Consider the following 19,115-nt stretch of genomic DNA (forward strand, 5'->3'; position numbering starts at 1 on the left):
AATCACACAGCCAGCAAGCAAGGACCCAAGATTTAAAACTAGGGAGTCTGATTTTAGAAGCCACCATTAATTACTTTGCTATGGTGGCTTTAAATTAAATATCCTTTTTTCCCCTATCTCCTTCCTAGATGTAGGAATTCTAGAATTTGACACTGTTAAGTCACCATTATGACATTTATAAACCTGTCCTCTAGGATTTATTCACAGTACATCATTCTGGCTCCTATTTTACCTTTCCAATAGCTCCTTTTTCAGTGCCCTTAATTTCTACACTTATAAATTAAAGCTTGGTCCTCAACCTCTCTCATAATCCCATGGAACTGTTTTATTCTTGGCCTCTTCCTTCAAGGTTTTCAATACAAAACTGCTTCATTTTGTTCTTCAATCTTAACTGGCAATTCTATGTTCTAACTGCTTGCTGGACTGTTAACTCTTAGAGATTATAGCTTCATGGCAAACTATCACTCCACACTGCAAACATTCCCATTCCCATTTCTTAGTTCAGATATCAGCCTGAACCCATACTTCCTACTAGAAGGTTCTGAATCTAGGAAATCTCCCTTTGGAATCTCTCATATTCTTTTCCTTTTAGGATCACTGGCATCTGATTAAGATCCTTCTGCCCTGTCCCTTAGACTGTATCTTCCCTAAGAGCATACCAGCTGCCTAAAAAGTTCTGCTTTTATGGGGTTTCTTCTCTCAAACACAGTTCACATTTTCCTACTAGTTCCCACTTGAAACTCCTCTCAAAATGTATCAATCTTCTCATTGTCCTACAAAACCAATTACAGTGATTCTCACAGTCACATCCATGCATCTTTAGAATGACTTCTCATCTTATCCTTTTCAAATCATGTTCATCAATATCATGAGATCAGAACAAGCCCATCTCTTCCATGAACCTCCCCTACCCAACTCTTTCCCCAAATCTCTCTCTCCTCAGAAGTTATTTAATACTTACTGTAGGCTCTACAAGTCATTTTAATAAATGAATACCACCATACATTGTTCCATACCCTGTGAGAGTATCTTACCTTTGAGATCTAAGAGTTGTCAAAGGAAAGACCTGTAGACTTATTTTTCTATCCTACCTACATGCCCAACACAGGAGCACATAACAAGCACCCAATAAAATATGTGGGAAAACTGCTTTCTTAATCATCACATTCTAGCTATTATTCAATTTTTGCTCCATGCAATCTGTATTAATTATAATCTGTTTATAAAAGCCATTTTTAGTCTAAAAATGACCTATTTTTAACATGGTTCATTCTTAGAAAGTATAGGTTTTTTAGGAGAAAGTGAAGTGATGTCTGCAGCTTAATCTCAAATGGTCCAGAAAAAAATTACGAGGAAGCAAGAGATAGGATGATAAATCAAATGTGGTAAAATGTTAACAACTGGTGGATCTGAACGAAGGGCAGACAGAATTCTTTGTACAATTTTTGCTGATTTCCTTTATATTTGAAATTATTTCAAAATCAAAAATCAAAACCTACCTCACTATGAAATACCTAATAGTCATGGCAATGTAGCAATCTAGTTTCTTTGCATAATTTTCAAAAACAAAAATAAAAGAGCATATAGTTTTGAGAAGTAAAATCCCCAAAATGTTTATTTCAGTGACCATAAAAAGCACATTAAAAAAATACTGATGCTCTAGGTTACTTTTCACTAGGAATAAAACAAAATTAAGATTTTTCCCCCTGTTGTTTAAAATCACATGGTATCCTCTTTAAACTCCTGGAAATCAAAAACCCAAATAAAAGGGGTACTCCAGGTGCATACTTTGTGTGTGCATACCCATGCTGTGGATTTAAATCTGCTCTTGACTAAGATATAAGAAAGCGTTTTATGGATGGTTCATAGATTTTAAGTTTCACAAAGGCAAGGACCACATCTTGTTCACTTTCATTTTTTAACTCTTAGCACAAATGTTTGATGTACCACATTTTAAAAGACTCTCACTGTTAACAGTATCCACAGCTACCTCTGACAAAGAGAGGCAGAGAATATGTTAATGGCATTTCACCTCTGTGCACAATTACAGAACCTGTACATTTTGCAGCTGCAAATACTTGTCTAGGGTTATGCACAACTTGCTGAACAGCTCCAAGTACAATCCATCATCCCAGTCCACAGCGCTTTCCACTATACTTCACATCACAGCCAGCAACCTTTACCTACACTTTGATTTACACTCTGTTGATAAGGCAAAATGATTCCCAAAGTTTCCTGTGTGGAGGGTATACATTTTGTCATGAAATAAAACCAAGGCAACAATACGCATACAAATTATAATCAATTCCTCAGTTTTTCATACTTAACCACACTGATTTTTTTCAGACACCAATGCTATAAATGTTATATGAGCCACACTATTTCAATCATTTGTAAATTTTAAGTATGCAAAACACTAATAAAAGAGACGAGAATATTTTTTAGATAAAGCTTATAGAGGTACCTGAATGCTTTTTGAGGACTCTTGCCAATTCTTCAATAGTTCTTACACAGTCCAACCCCTGCAGCAAAAATGGCACAGATTGAATCAACAACAGAAGACAGGTTCCTAACCCTGTTTTGGTTTCATTTCCTCCAGAAATAACAAAATTAAATTCAAATTGTTCTACATTCATTTTTCTTTCTTAGGTGAGCATTAATCCCTACACATAGGAATATCCTAAGGATATGGAAACCCTCATGCACCCTACTTACTAACTGCTATTAGAGGAGCAAGAAAGGCTGAAATCAGTGTCCCTGGAAAAGTCTCTGAACCACTGAGAACCTCCAATTTTTTTCCTTTATGTGACAGAATTAATAAGAGAGAGCTTCTGTGGCCTGTCTTATTCATTCTGGGTAGGTCTTCATCATAGCTTAATTAAGAGCTGATGAACTGCTGTGGGGAGTGATTAAGCTCAGATTATTTCTCCATAGGACTGGTCGAACATATAATGCACAAAAAGTTATACAGCAAATATGAGTAACATTTCAAATATTTAAAAACATTTGGGCTGACCTTTTTAACATTAAGTCCTTTTGTTGGTTAGTTGGTTATATACTTCCCAGAATTTGGAATTTAATTTAGAAATACCCTCACAACTAGTTTATTACTCATGTAAAAATTCAATCTCAATGATGTATAATCAGGTCATTCACATATTGGACCCAATTGTCCTTATCTACCTTATTCACCAAAGTCACGCCAGATAACTTGTGGCTATTTTCTCAAATCAGATGCATCCTCAAGGGACAAAAAAACCCTGAAACTTAGAAAAGGCATAAGAAGATCCAGAGCAACAGCAGCAGCACCACTCATTTGGATGTGCAGTATTTGGACTACTGCTGTAAATAAGAAAGGGGATGGATTTAGTACTTCTTAAACTTTACACCTTTTCACAGTATTTTATATTTGACAAATACCATCAAGGTTGGCAAACCTTTTCTGCCTTGTGGGCCACATGGCCTGTTGTAAGGACTCAACCCTGGAGTTCGAGTGAAAGCACATGTAGACCACACATAAACGAAAGGGTGTAGCTGAATGCCAAAAAACTGACATTAAAAAAAAACCAAACAGGCAGTAGGCCGTAGTTCACTGACTCCTGACATACACTGATCCAAGCTGAGGTGCACAACAATCTTCTGAGGCAAGGCAAATCTCATTTCTGTATTAGAGATAAGCAACCAAAGATGGACAAGTCTGTCTTGAATCCAGTTTAGCACCCTTTTATCCCTGTGCCATGGGCTTCCCTGGTGGCTCAGCTGGTAAAGAATCTGCCTGCAGTGCGGGAGACCTGGGTTTGACCCCTGGGTTGGGAAGATCCCCTGGAGGAGGGAAAGGCTACCCACTCCAGTATTCTGGCCTGGAGAATTTCCTGGAGTGTATAGTCCATGGGGTCGCAAAGAGTCAAGACACGATTGAGTGACTTTCACCACCGTATCACACTGGCTGCCTGCTGAAACTTCAGAGGAAACCTTATGTGGGTGTATTTATTCACCTGCATCAGCCTAGTGGCTATACCAAAGGGACACTGGAAAGGCTAGTTTGGCTTTCTAGAATTCCCAGATGTTGCTTTCATATCCAGTTTGTATGACGGTTGGAAGCACAAGCCTTTCTACTCTTCACATTCACCTCTAAACTTCTAATGTATTTATTTGGCCAGACAGATTGTGCCAAATGGCATACTCCAAATGACACACCCTGATAAATTCAGAAAATACCATGCTGAATTGTGAATCAAGACTGTCAAAACACATGCCACAGCAAATGCAAGTTTTACGTGGTCACTGTACCTCAGCAGTTTCAAGTCCGTTAATTGTCATGCAGACATCAAGGTCACTCTGTTTGAACCCAAATCCATTTTTGGAGGAGCCAAACAAGCTTAATTTAGTTCCTGTTAGAGATATATGAAAAGTAACAACCAACTTGAGTACATTTAATTTTCTGACCAAAGCAACTCTCTTATGAATCAAAAATACTCAGTTATTAAGTGTTTTATAATAACCTCATAATAATTATTTTCTTTTATTAGCTAGTCTTTTATTATAGATTACTTTCTCTCAAAATTTACTATAAATAAATACAAGCTATAAAAGACATGAAAGATTATCAAATGTCACTTTATTCTTAGATGCAAGGACATTTCAAGGAAAATGTGGATCACCTAAGCACACTTAATAATGTAAGCTTACTACTTTCTAAATAAATTCACTTTTTAGAGGTCTGAACCTTGACTCTCAACTAATAAATGAAGTTCACATGTATCTGCTAAGTGAAATACTACTACACTGCAACTGTCTTCTCTGTTGTCAAAACTAGGACTGGACAGACCTAAAACCATACTAGGGAGTATCATAAAACAAAGAAGCCCTGTCCCCACCATCACTTGCAAGACTGCTTTCTTACTCTCAAAATTAATGTTCTTATAACACATGCACTCGTTCTGAAGCAAAGCAACTCTATCTTTCTTTTCTTTAAGCTAAACAATTATTTACCTGGAAACTCCTGCCTTATGAAATTTTCTAGGTTTTGCCGAATATGTTCACGTGCCTGATCTTCTAGAACAGTTGGAGAAAAATCCTCTGTTTAAGATAAACAGATACATTCAGAAACAAAGATTGTTCACATTCTCTGAAAAATATTTTTCAATAAACCTAATTAACTAAAAAAACACAAAAACCAACCAAACCCTAAATTTTGTGTCTTCTCAGTAGACAGTATTAAGCAATGTACAATAAAGATGCCTTTTTCAACGAGTCTATCACTAAGAACTGTTCCTGAGATGGAAACCAGTCTGCACAAGGGTTCTGTTCCTGGGTTTCACAGAGGCTCAGAGCCCAAAAGGCAGAGGGTGAACACAACAGTTTGTGAGTATATATTTATACATATATATAAAACACATTTTATATGTGTGTGTATATATATATTTTCACATATTCCCCCCTAAGGAGAATAGTTTTCTTTCGTCACTTTACAGTTTCCAAAGAGATTTAAAGAACAAAACCCTGATTAAGAACAAGTGACTTATGACACAGACATCTTAACATGCAGCAATGTGATGTCATAATCCTCTACTCTTAGCAGCTGCATGCTTCTCCATCAAATGGTTTTCCTTGTAGAACTTAAACCTCTGCACACCAACACTTCCCCAAAGTGATGTTCCTTAAAGGTTATTGAAGTGAAGCGAAGTGAAGTCACTCAGTCGTGTCCGACTCTTTGTGACCCTGTGGACTGTAGCCCACCAGGCTCCTCTGTCCATGGGATTCTCCAGGCAACAATACTGGAGTGGGTTGCCATTTCCTTCTCCAAAAAGGTTATTAATTAGCATTAATTAAAAAGTATTCTAAGCTCAAATTTTGGAAATGTTAAAGAGTTAGTAAATAAGCTTTTTAACTAAACATTTCCAGGAGCCTTTATTGTGCTAATATGCCCTGAAAAATCTCTAAGGGAGGGGTCAGGATATACAGTTATTCCCCCTTGACCTTTGGAATACTTCTTGTTACTAAATACTATTAATGGCAGGTACCTAGAAAAACATTTCAAGGAACACCAGTCGGGAAATGATAGTACTCCAATCATAACACTTAAAAGATTCTCCTTCCCTGTCTTTCTTTAACAAGTATTTATTGCATGTCCCAAATGGAACACGATACACAGAGTACTATGGATACAACAGACAATGCAAAAGACTTAGCCTGGATAATGTAGCTAGTGGGTTAGTGAGTCTGATTAACTCTTAAGAAAACATCAATTTAATATTTTGACAAATAAAAAGAAATGTTAATAACTTACTGTAACACTGAATGCAAACTTGATCTAAGATATTTGAAAATTTGGGTGTTAATGGAGGCAAAGGTTCCAGCTGGATTCTTTTGAAGTCTTCAGGACAGTCCTTCTTTAGATGACCCTCTCGTTTGCATAAACTGCAAACCACTGTAGGAGACTGCAGGAAGATGGCAAAGTAAAACAAGACTTAAATAAAGGAGCCTTGAATCTTTTTTCCAAAGTACACATTCTCCACCTCACATTCCAAAGGAATGAAAATATAGTGGCATGGCCACTCCAAACACACTAAGGAGAAAAGGGCAGTTATTTTGACTACCAACAGCATTTCTTTTCTCCTCTGCAAATTCCCAAGAGATTAATGACAGCAGCGGACCTAGTGGCTGCACGGGAGTGACCCACTATTGAGACGGGCGGGAGCCCTGTTTGAGTACATGAAACTCCAAAGTACACGCATTAAAGCTCTTTCAAATCTCCTAGTTCCCTGTATAGGAGTGGCACTGATTACCTTGCCTTTGGTGAAGGTGAGTTTACTAAATTCATAGAAGAAATCAGACTGGTTCACAGTTGAATTTTCCTCACGCACACTTTCTTCTTTAAGGCTGATTTTATTAAGTTCCATTAGAAGATTTCCATCTACATGGTGTTTTCCACATTCTTTCAAGTCATCACACTTAGTAGATCCATCTAATTCTACATCCTCTTCAGACAGGGCATCCTCATCCCCTGATCCAGTGAAGGTGTTGTCTAATTCGTCTCCATTAGCAATGTCATCCTCATCTTCCCTTCGGGAAATGGAAAGCCTTGGTTCTTCTTCCTCCTCCTCCTCCTCCTCTTCCTCATCAGAGTGAAGGATTCCCGATATCTGACTCTGTCTTGAAGGGGTAAAGTGGCTTACAGCATCTCCGAGTTCACTGGTACCTTCTATGCTTTCTTCATCAACATCAGCCTTGGCATATGAAGTAGGAAACTGATCATACTTTTTAGCTATAGGATTTCTGAAGCCTTCTAGATCCAAACTGGCATCTTTCTCCTTATTTCCTGGGCTGCCACAGGTGACAAGCGTGCCACACTTGCTACTACTTAAAGCTTGATCATCAGCAGTCAAAGGATGCTTGCCTTCCTTTCCACTTTTTTCTTTCTTGTTTTTACTTCCTGTTTCTTGATGTACTTCAGTGTCCTTAGAGTCACTAGAACGGACTCTTGCCTTAATACAGTCAGAGTTTTCCAGGTGGACACTGATGTGTGAGTTTTCCATTTTCTCTGCTGATGGGCTTTCAAAGTTTTTAGCAGTCTCTTTAAGAGTAAGTGGCTGTGCCTTGCAGGTGTTTGCAGTTGAACTGGCAGCACCAGAACCTTGAACCAAAACTGAGTTTTTGAGTTTATCACCTTTCGCTTGTACCTCTGGATCATGTTTTGCTATTTCTTTAGAACGTTCAGAAGTACAGCTGACAGTACTCAGAGGCTTTGGAAGGCTGGATTTCATAACTTTGTGTGGAAGAGCAAAATATTTATACGTTGTCCTTAAACAATGAAGTATATATTCAAACACAGGTTGATTATTTAGGGTCCTTGCCACATTTCTTTTTACAGAGTAGGGATCTGTAATAAAAAAAAAAAATCCACTACTTCACACATTTCTATTTTATGTTTTAAAAACCAGCCTGCTACATAGATAAAGACAACAAATAAGTAACAGTACAACTTATCATTTATCTTATGTGCTTTTTTTAAGAACTGGGGATGGGGAGTAAAAAGATACAGTTTTAAAAACAAAAAGAAATGCTTTCTTAAACATCTGCTCTATGAAGAGAACCCATTCTATTCAGAACCATTACCCCTTCCCTACTCTGTCCTGTGACTGTGGAGGTTAAAAAAAAAAAAAAGTCATCAGTGTGGCTCTCATGCCCTCGGGAAGCGGGGTCTTCCCTCCGGGCTCTGCTGAGTGCTCTGCCTCCCCACTCAGCCAGGCCCTGCGGTTTGTAGAGCTTACCTCCACTCTTCTGCCCTGGGAAGCCCCATCACTGAACTGGCTGGACTGAATTCAGGGGCGAGAGGGAGGCACCAGGAGGAGACACCACTTCTCTCAATCTTTTCTCCTCCCCTAGAACTCCAGCAGGTTAGGCAATTGGCCAGAAGAGCTGAGCCAGAGAAACTGCAGGGGAGGGTTTAAAAATGTGAGATCCCCATGACTGCACACAGAATTTATGCAAAATGCAAAAAACCCTCTTATGCAATATAAAGCTTGAAAAAAATCAAGCAAAAATAAGAGAATTCCATTTAGGAGGTTCTTTAAATTATTTGAAGGAGGAGAATTAAGATTTCTAGAGGGGTTTCCATCTCCTGACTTTGTAAAGCTGATAGGAGCTCGTCCATTTACAGGAGTCTACAGGGCACACCAGTATGTCTTTCATATCATGGTTTCAGCTAAATAAGACTTAACTCATTTAAGAGCTAAGTGTTTTTAAAGAGAAAAGGTGTTTTTATGAATAAGTTCTAAATATTACTGCAGGTATTCCAAAAAATAAACTCTCCATGGAGAGAAATTTAATGAAGAATGCTGTTTTTCATGAGAAAAGGTATTTTCCTCAACCTCTGTAAAACTAAACAACATCAGTAACAATTCATAAAAGGACTGAATCTAAAGATCCAGAAATGAGAAGAGTGAAGAGGAAAGGGGGATTTACATGTCACTTGGAAAAGACTTTTTAAGCATTTAAAGTTATTAAGCAATTTACAAAGAAAATAAGGACACAGACAGCTATGCCTTTTAGTTGCATAAGTAATTAAAATTTATCACAGCACTTAAAAAACTCAGGATGAACAATTTGGTCCCTTAGAAAGATCTACTGTAACACATGCAAGATTCTTGCTATCTACTTCACCTTTGGGGTCAGGCCTACCTTACACGTAGAAGCTGAAAAAAGACTGAAATAAAAAGCATGCTGTTAGACTGATACCTTAAAAAAAGGGGGGTGGGGTTGGGACTTAAAGATAAATATTTTGAGATACCTTCAATGGCAATGCGTTTTTTGGGCCAATCCTTTGATTCACGAGATATAGATTCTTTGACACGGATACTTATCACTAAATCAGCCAAATTAAATTCTAAAGCGTAGAATCGGAGCAATTCCACCCAGAGCTGCCCAACTGGTACTGAAGGCTGCTGTTTTGAATCAAATATTAATGATACCTATTAACAGCAAAGAGAAAATATACAGGTTATTTCAGATGGCAGTATAATCTGAAAAATTAGAGATCTTCAAGCATCAAATTAAATAAATCTGAAAAACCTTAGCAAAGATATGAATCGGCAGTCTATCTTGATAAATCACATTCTAGGTTCTATTTTGATTGTGAGAAAATAGCATTCCTTCAGTGAATTCCGGGGTTAAAGTTATGTGAAAACCTAGTCGGTATCACAGGAATAGACAGGCAGCACACAAGCAAGCGGCATTTCTAAATCTGACGTCCTAAGGGCCAGTGGAGAGAACCGTGCTGCCCCGCTACTACTCTCAGCTCTGAGTTCTCCCTGCTCCTGCCGCCGGAGGGCGCCTTTACACTGTTAGACACAGAAGTGGACTGCAGCTGTGAGCACAGAGTAAAAGGAAAAACGCTCCTCTCACGTGCTCTGAGAAGTTACATTAAGTTCATTGGTTCTTCCAGCAGCAACTGATTTTAAAGTCGAATAAATAACCCTTGATATCAGAAATACAAGTTTTCCACTCACAGACTCATAAGATGTGACATACTGTGATGTAATACAGTGGAAAGTTCAAAGGACTTAGAAAAAAAGAGGGTCCAAATACTGACTTTGTCACTTCACAGGTTTTGACTGCTTCGTGACTTAACTTCTTCATTCTTGGACTGGCAGTATAGCTCAGAAGCAAAGAGAACTGGCTTTCGAATGGGACATGCTAAGCTTTCAAATCCAGCTCTTCCATTTACTAGCTGTGTCTGATCCTGGTGAAGGTATATAAGCTGTCTAAGCCTCAGTTTCCTCATCTGAACAATGGGGATCATAGTACCCACCTCATAGGGCTGTTGGGAGGACTGAGTGAGAGAGAGTCTGTTAAGAGCTTAGCACAGTGCCTGGCACACATGTTCAAAAAATGGTCGCTATCATTATCTGCAGAGTAGGGATGATACCACCTATAACACAGGATAGTTATGAGGATTAAATCAGAAACAAGGGAAAGCATCTGGCAGACTGGTTGCTGTCTGTATTTTTTCATTTAGGTATAGTCTTTTTAAATACAAGAAATCCATATATCATTGAAACCATGTCACAACTGTAAGATGCTCTTAAGAGGTAATTTAGTTCAACTCCCATATGCTAAGAGAAGGAACCGAAAACCAAAGAGCTCATGTGGCTTGCAAGGCAGAAGAACAACGTCTCCTGACCCCAGGCCAGGGCTCTTTCACCAGACTGTGCAATGGCAACACTGTCCCGACCTCACTTAATTTTAGAAGTGGCATGATTAATCTCTCCAATTAGCATTCAAATGCAAAGATAAAAGTATTTAACTGGTCTTTCAGCAGTAGCCTTTCCTTCTAGGGTATACAAATTTGCTTCCAATTACACTTTATTATATCAAACTTCAAAATAAGTGGTGTGGTCACAGATTTATTCAGTAAATCTCAACATAAACATTCTGTGAAATAAGCTAAGAGTCATCAGGTGGATTTACAAACCAAACCTGATTAAAAATGTAGTTGTTTTGGTCCCACAAACAACAATTGAGGACACAAAGAAAACTCCAGAAATAGAAGGATACATTAGATTTCACTTCTTTATCCATATATTCAACATCTCACTGAAATGACTTCACAATATCATAACATGGAACTTAAGAGACCTCTGACATACGTAGACTAGCAGTACTTACATTGTTGTTATTTTTTTTAAAACATAGAGAACACTGTGTTTTTCAAATAAAGTAAGAGTAGTAGCTAGCATTTACTGAGGGCTTACCATATGCTCGGCACTGAGTTAAGCATTCTATAAATCAATGACCCTATGAGTAGGTACCAATATCATCTCCATTTACAGGTGAGGAAACTGGGGCACAGAAAGATTAAGTCCCCTGCCCAAAGACACACAGCTAGAAGTGGGTGAGCTGGGATACAAATTCAAATATTCTGGCTCCACAGTCTGTGCTCTTAGCCACCACTGGAACCCCAAATAGACAAACGACACAAGTGGTGTGTTCTCGTGGCAGCTCAGGTAGGGTGCCACCACCGTTCTCTTCCCCTCAACAAAACCAAGAATATGTGATTCACCAACATCTCCCCAATTTTAGGCCAGAGTAAACACGGACTACAGGAGTGACGTGACCTGTTTGTGAAGAGCTGGGATTAGAATCCCAGTCTCAGAGGTATTTTGTGGATATTACTGTCATTTTACCCCAAAGGGATATGGGAAAGCTCATGGAGTCAAGGACTGTTTACCAATTTGGGTTAGAATCCTACTGTTACGTCGCTTAGATTTTTGTTTGAAATTCTAATGGCAGCTCATTTCTAGTGCATAAATTCTCCTTCTCAATACTAACGGTATGAATAAGGACAAGTATACTACCATAGACTTATTCAATGTTATTTTAGCAATATGAGGTTAGTTAACTTCTTATATTTAAACCCCATAATACCACTTAAGACCTAAGCTCTTGGAGGATAGATAGGAACTTATTTTTGAATTCTCAGCCTCTTTCACAGCACCTTACACAGAGAAGAAACCATGTAACTGTGGATTCAATGATTTGAATTTTACCTTTTATTCCTTGTCTATTCAAACAACTGAACACACTAGAAATTAAACAGTTATGAAACAGTTAAAGATAGTTGAGGAAAGAAGAGAGAAGACTAACTCAAACTCCACAATTAACAACTGAATTAAAAATAAATTATAAGACCAGGCATGAGAGAGAACAGACCTGTCCCCTTTTAATGGCCATTTCCTTTGGTGCCTCCTCTTTTGTTGAGTCCACATCCCCTGCAACATTATCAGTGTATTCCCAGACCACGGAGTCGTTCTCAATTTCTTTAAGGTTGAAGTTTCCTAATTTGTTTAGTGAGAATCCTTCAATCTAGGAAAAATTAGACACACGTTATAAGGCAGAAACGATTTTAAAACAGAGTGTATTAATCCTGGAAGAAATGAAAAGTAACACAGTTCACTGATAATATGAAAGGCATCTTTTATCAAAAGATTATCTTTGAGACATCTGTAAATTTAAAGAGAAAAAAATCAAGGTTTTGATTTGCAAAAGAAATGGTGATTTTTGGAAATAGTGAAAGTCGCTCAATCGCGTCCAACTCTTTGTGACCCCATGGACTATACAGTCCATGGAATTCTCTAGGCCAGAACACTGGAGTGGGTAGCATTTCCCTTCTCTAGGGGATCTTCCCAACCCAGGTCTCTGGCATTGCAGGCGGACTCTTTACCAGCTGAGCCAGAAGGGAAGCACTTTTGGAAATAAATTTTTTATAGATAAGTCTAACAGACCATGGCCTAGGCCTAAGGCCATGGCTCTGGTGTAAAACTACGTAGGCCCAAATCTCACTCTTTGGCACTAGTTGTGAGACCTTCAGTAAGATCCTTGTATTCTTCAGGTCTCAGGTTCTTGTAAAAAGGGGTAACACTAGCATCTGCTTAATGGGATAGTTATGGAAAAAATAATGGACATAAAGCATTCAGATACAGGGCATGGCATATAGTAAGCGCTCAATAAACATAAAGTGTTTCTTTGGACATGGTTAAGATGCTAAGAAAAGCATAGGCTCAAAAGGTCTAAGAAATGTGGAACAAACTTGAAGAGATTTCTTTACTGTAGGTATAGTGGGATTTTTCACAGCCTTTAAACATGCTAACATACATAATGAATTGTGGGCTAGGGTATGACTGTGATAGCCTGATTCTCCAATGTATTTTCACATTAAATGGACAACTTCTGTGGTTTACCTGACAGCAATCCTAAACTGTAAGACATCACGTTGCTCCCCTGCTCATCAAAGTTTCCTTCTAATGCAGGATGAAATGTGGTCTTTTCTAGGGCCTAGGTGGGGCTTCCCAGGTGGCTCAGTAGTAAAAAAAAAAAAAAAAAAAAGAGTTCATCTGAAATGTAGATGTGCGTTCAATTCCTGGACTGGGAAGATCCCTGGAGGGAGGAAATGGCAACCCACTCCAGCATTCTTCCCTAGGAAATCCCATATGTAGAGTCTATAACCCTTAGTAATTGTTCTGCAATTCTTAGATATTCTGTTCCATTTCTTATTCATTCTTTTCTTCCTCCTTGCTTTTCAGTTTAAGAAGTTTCTATTGAGTAAAGCTTACTGATTTTTTTTCCTTTAGAGTCCTAAGCATATTAAGTCATATTGTTAAAATTCCTGGTGAGATAATTCCAACGCGCGCTCTGTTTCTTCAAACTATGACTTTGCCTTTTAGTATGTCTTATAATTTTTTTGTTGCAAGCTAGGTAAAACTCTGTAGTGTGGGGTTTTTTTTCCTTTATCTGCCTGGAGTCAGGAAATGTACTGTTTGTTGTAGCTGTAGATGTCAGCGGGCTATAACTTCTGTTGGTATCCTTGTTTTTGTCTCTTCTACTGTTTTTGGGTTTCCCAAGACACTTCTTAAATGAAATGTTTCTACTGTAACCCCATTATTACACAGGAGGCTGAATGATGCTGTAGTAAGCTGTGGAGAGAAGGGAGACATCCTATAGTCCTATGAGGTCTCAGTCTTTTAGTGAGACTGTGATCCTGGGCTATAACCTTCGTGTTTCTCAATCCTGTCAATCTGAGGTGAGACAGGGAACAACAGAACATTGGAGTCGGCTATTTTCCCTTGCCCCAGGTCAGTCAGACCGTGAAAAAACTCAAGGTGGTTCAGTTCAGTTTAGTTGATTAGTCGTGTCCGACTCTTTGTGATCCCATGGACTGCAGCACATCAGGCTTCCCTATCCATCACTAACTCCCAGAGCTTGCTCAAACGCATGTCCTTTGAGTCGGTAATGCTATCCAACCATCTCATCCTTTGTCATCCCCTTCTCCTCCCACCTTCAATCTTTCCTAGCGTTTTTCCAATGAGTCAGTTCTTCATATCAGGTGGCCAAAGTATTGGAGTTTCAGTTTCAGCATCAGTCCTTCCAATGAATATTCAGGAGTGATTTCCTTTAGGATCTCCTTGCAGTTCAAGGAACTCTCAAGAGTCTTCTCCAACACCACAGTTCAAAGCATTAATTCGGCGGCGCTCAGCTTTCTTTATAGTCCAACTCTCACATCCATACATGACTACTGGAAAAACCACAGCTTTGACTAGATGGATCTTTGTTGGCAAAGTAATGTCTCTGCTTTTTAATATGCTATCTAGGTTGGTCATAGCTTTTTTTCCAAGGAGCAAGCGTTTTTTAATTTCATGGCTGTGGTCACCATTGGTAGTGATTTTGGAGCCCCCAAAAAATAGTCTCTTACTGTTTCATTTCCCCATCTATTTGCCATGAAGTAATGGGACCGGATGCCATGATCTTAGTTTTCTGAATGTTGAGCTTTAAACCAACTTTTTCACTCTCCTCTTTCACTTTCATTAAGAGGCTCTTTAGTTCTTTGCTTTCTGCCATAAGGGTGGTGTCATCTGCATATTTGAGGTTATTGATATTTCTCCCAGCAATCTTGATTCCACTTTGTGCTTCATCCAGTCTGGCATTTCACATGATATACTCTGCATCTAAGTTAAATAAGCAGGGTGACAATATACATCCTTGATGTACTCCTTTCCCAATTTGGAACCAGTCCGTTGTTCCATATCTGGTTCTAACTGTTGTTTCTTGACCTGCAACAGATTTCTCAGGATGCAGGTAAGGTGGTCTGGTTTTCCCAATCTCTTTAAGAATCTTCCAGTTTGTTGTGATCCACACGAAGGCTCTGGCATAGTCAATAAAGCAGTATGTTTTTCTGGAACTCTCTTACTGTTTTGATGATCCAACAGATGTTGGCCAATTTGATCTCTGGTTCCTCTGCCTTTTCTAAATCCAGCTTCAACATATGGATGTTCATAGTTCACATACTGTTTAAGCCTGGCTTAGAGAATTTTGAGCATTACTTTGTTAGTGTGTGAGATGAGTCCAATTGTGGGGTTGTTTGAACATTCTTTGGCATTGTCTTTCTTTGGGACTGGTATAAAAATTGACCTTTTCCAGTCCTGTGACCACTGCTGAGTTTTCCAAATTTGCTGGCATATTGAGTTCAGCACTTTAACAAGGAGGTTCAGTTCAGCTGCTCAGTCGTGTCTGACTCTTTGTGACCCCATGAACCGCAGCACGCCAGGCCTCCCTGTCCATCACCAACTCCCGGAGTTTACCCAAACTCATGTCCATTGAGCTGGTGATGCCATCCAACCATCTCATCCTCTGTCGTCCCCTTCTCTTCTTGCCCTCAATCTTTCCCAGCATCAGGGTCTTTTCAAATGAGTCAGCTCTTTGCAACAGGTGGCCAAAGTACTGGAGCTTCAGCTTCAGCATCAGTCCTTCCAATGAACACCCAGGACTGATCTCCTTTAGGATGGACTGTTTTGATCTCCTTGCAGTCCAAGGGACTCTCAAGAGTCTTCTCCAACACCACAGTTCAAAAGCATCAATTCTTCAGCGATTAGCTTTCTTTATAGTCCAACTTGGCTCTGGTAATACTGTTTCCCTTGAGGGCAGGCTTTTACATTAGACAGCAGAACGTTCTAGGCAATGTCAAATTGACCACTTTTTTCCTCGATAGAGGATTTTTCTTGGATCTTTACCCTGAGGAACCTGGTGGGCATTTCTGGAGATAAAACTCATGAAATGAGCACCCTATGAATGGGCCCCCTGCTGTTTTTCACTTTCATGCTTATCCAAACTGAACTTCAAGAATCACTGTTTTCTTAGCCTGGTAGTGGTTCCAGTGGCAGGATTCTGTTCCTGGGTTTCTGCTCTGACAAGTTACATATCTGCCTGTCTCTCCAATTGGGGGCCAGTGGTTTTCTCCATGACCCCACTTCTGCAGGATCTAATAAGAGTTGTTGATTTTCAGCATGCTCAGCTTTTTTCTTTTTGTGAGGATGGAGCTATGACTTCCAAGATCCTTATATGGTGCACTGAATTGGTCAACAGTCAGAGATGTGCTGAGTTGCCAGAAAGAATTAAAGGTTACACTTCTCTGTATTTTCCTTCTTTGTTTTTTCCCCCTTATTATTTGGTGGCCCTAGTTCCTCTGCCCAGAAAGAGGGGTGGCTTTTCTACTAGTAAAGCCACTGAAAAACAGGAACTCACTCTATGTTGGGTCACTTGCTTAATTTTTGGCTTCTCTCTAAAGTCTGTCTGAGTTTGTTCAGTCTCCAGAGCCTTCAGGTTGTTATTTTATGTGTTTTGTTGAGAATTTACAACTGTTATTTCCAGAAGGATCACTTGTTTACGAGTTCAAGCTTCCATACCATTAAGTGGAACTTGACTTTCTATTGAAGGGGAAAAGGACTACATCTGTTCTCCTGCCTTGTTCTAGGAGTTACACATTCATGATCTCATTTCAAAATTTCTCAGATGAGTCTTTCCCCAAAGCTCAGAGATTAAACAACTTGCTCAAGGTTACAAGGATTTTAGTGGCAAATCCTGGGTGACTCTCAGGGCTGCCAAACTTTTAACGCTTGACACTACTCTTCTTTATACTGTATTACCTGGCATTCTTAAAGTGAAAATAATTGTTTCCTAAGGGCTAAGTTTATATAATCTAAAATAAAAATGATTCAAGAAAATATTTACTAGGAGACTAGTAAAATATTGTTGTAGGGGATAAAAGAGGCTAAGAAGACAGGGTTACATCTATTCATCATTCACAACTCACATATCAGTATCAAATGAAAATAAAACAAAAATTTTAATTGGGATAAAAGGTCAGAGAGACAGTCTCCAACATGAAAGAGATCTAAGTAGGTTGGGAGAGAATGACCAAAAGATTTTTGAAAACACAGATCAGAGCACAGAAATATGATAGTCTAAACTTCTTGACAAAGAATCTAATCTTATTCACCCATGTATTACTTTCAGGGCTTAGTACAATGACTAACATACAGAGTGATTTAAAGATTTTGAAGAAGTTAATGGTTTGGATACTTTCATATACATCATTGTGAGGTTTTCAATAATTTTCTACAGAAACAGTGATATAAAATATCTGGCATGAACAAGGCACTGAACTTCTTTTCTGTCACTTGTTGTATATTTTTGATTAATACTCTAGCAGAAACCAGCACACCAATACCTGACTAGTTTAAGAAGGTGAAAACTAAGATCACTTTGGGTCAGGCAGTAGTCTACCTTATTTGATATATACAGTTCAACCCAGTGTTTGACCACTATATACTTGTTTTTGTCATTAAAATTTTCAATAAATAAAAGGCATAATCAAAACCAAATTCTGTCATCTTAGAGAACTTCTAGTATCACTGCCAAGGAAATAATACACTTGGCTATAGACAAAGGTATTTATGCTTCTCGTAAGCAAATCCTGAGGAGACTCCATCACCAGAAGAGAAGCACTTTTTTTCCTGCATCTTCACATCAGTGACAGATGCCCACTTCAGAGATGATGAAGACACAAGAAAAGGCAGATTTTACTAAGACAGTAGTGATATGGCAACACAGCCAACCTCTTCTCAGACATTTTTTTGGCCCAGGAGTTCAACTGGTTTGATTGTATCTTACAGTCCTATCTCTCTTGGATCAAAGTGAAAAGAAAACTTCAAAGACTTTTTCAAAGACTTTCACATCAGACTTAGGTCTGATGAAAAGGGTTATTTGTCAACTAAGGGTTGACTTTGTTCTCTCACCCTTTTTTTTTCATGAGGAGAACAGACTAGCAAGGATACCCTGAATTTTTTAATTTCAGTACCACAAGTACAAAGAGAACTCCGTTTAGGCAACTGGGTCGCAGCACAGCAGACTGCAATTCCTAAAGCCAGGACAGTGTTTCTGCTCCAGCCTTCTTCATCTCAGGGTCTGCCTGATAAAGGTCCTTGCTTAATTCTCAACGCATTTAGTATAAAGAAAAAAATTCCCTAAGATCTTATTTAATATATATATATATCTCCAAAGTTAAACTATGGCTCTGGAACATCTCCTCCTTATGATGAGAATCCTGCATATGGTAAAAAGACAAGTAGTTAAAATACTGGATGTATCACAGTAAGTTTTACCAATTGATGCTTTTTATAAAATAAGGATACACATAAGACTTTTATCAAGGAATTTTACCTAGGGATTAAAAGTGAGGATTTCAAGAGAATGAAAATAACCTCATTTTGACTTTGAGATGGCTCCTTCTTAAATCTTACTATTTAAATAAATCAGTTCAACTTTAATTTATCCAGAGAGAAAGAGTGGTCACCTTACTGAAGTCTTATTCATCTTAAAGATTATAGCAAAATATTATTTAAGAGGTGACTTCTAAGTTCTGCATCTTGTGGTATGAGTAGCGATCTAAGCACTTATATTTTCCTTTGTTTCACAGGGAAAAGGGTAGAAAGAGAACAAAAAGACCAGTAAAAGAAAGTGATAGTGAACTGAATGCTTCCTACGGTCTGTCTGGAGGTGATACATAAATTCAACGTATCAAATTAAAAAACTGTACCCAAAGAAAGTGTGTAGCAAATGATAATGTAGGTTCACATTCTCTTGTCTTACAAACCTCAAGATCATGTGTTCCATAAATTATGTTTCTTCGGTTTAGAAAAGTAACAGTCTCCCTAGCAGAGTATATGGCAGCATCTTGTAGCCAAATACATTAATATTGCAGCAGTGAGAGGTATGAATTTTCA

General features: G+C 38.6%; 1 protein-coding gene across 5 annotated transcripts in view; it reads right to left on the reverse strand.

The window, feature by feature from the left end:
* Positions 1-19,115, reverse strand: part of TUT7 (terminal uridylyl transferase 7) — a 57,055-nt gene that overhangs the window by 23,543 nt on the left and 14,397 nt on the right. For all 5 annotated transcript variants that reach the window (XM_065947368.1, XM_065947369.1, XM_065947365.1 and 2 more), the window contains exons 11-17: positions 12,214-12,366; positions 9,293-9,473; positions 6,789-7,882; positions 6,290-6,440; positions 4,993-5,079; positions 4,291-4,391; positions 2,465-2,522 (exon numbers count right to left, since the gene is read on the reverse strand). In XM_065947368.1, the coding sequence (XP_065803440.1) occupies positions 2,465-2,522; positions 4,291-4,391; positions 4,993-5,079; positions 6,290-6,440; positions 6,789-7,882; positions 9,293-9,473; positions 12,214-12,366 (1,825 nt within the window). The remainder of the gene's footprint in view (positions 1-2,464; positions 2,523-4,290; positions 4,392-4,992; positions 5,080-6,289; positions 6,441-6,788; positions 7,883-9,292; positions 9,474-12,213; positions 12,367-19,115) is intronic.

The sequence above is a fragment of the Muntiacus reevesi genome, chromosome 10, assembly GCF_963930625.1.
Source record: "Muntiacus reevesi chromosome 10, mMunRee1.1, whole genome shotgun sequence".
Lineage (NCBI taxonomy): Eukaryota > Metazoa > Chordata > Mammalia > Artiodactyla > Cervidae > Muntiacus > Muntiacus reevesi.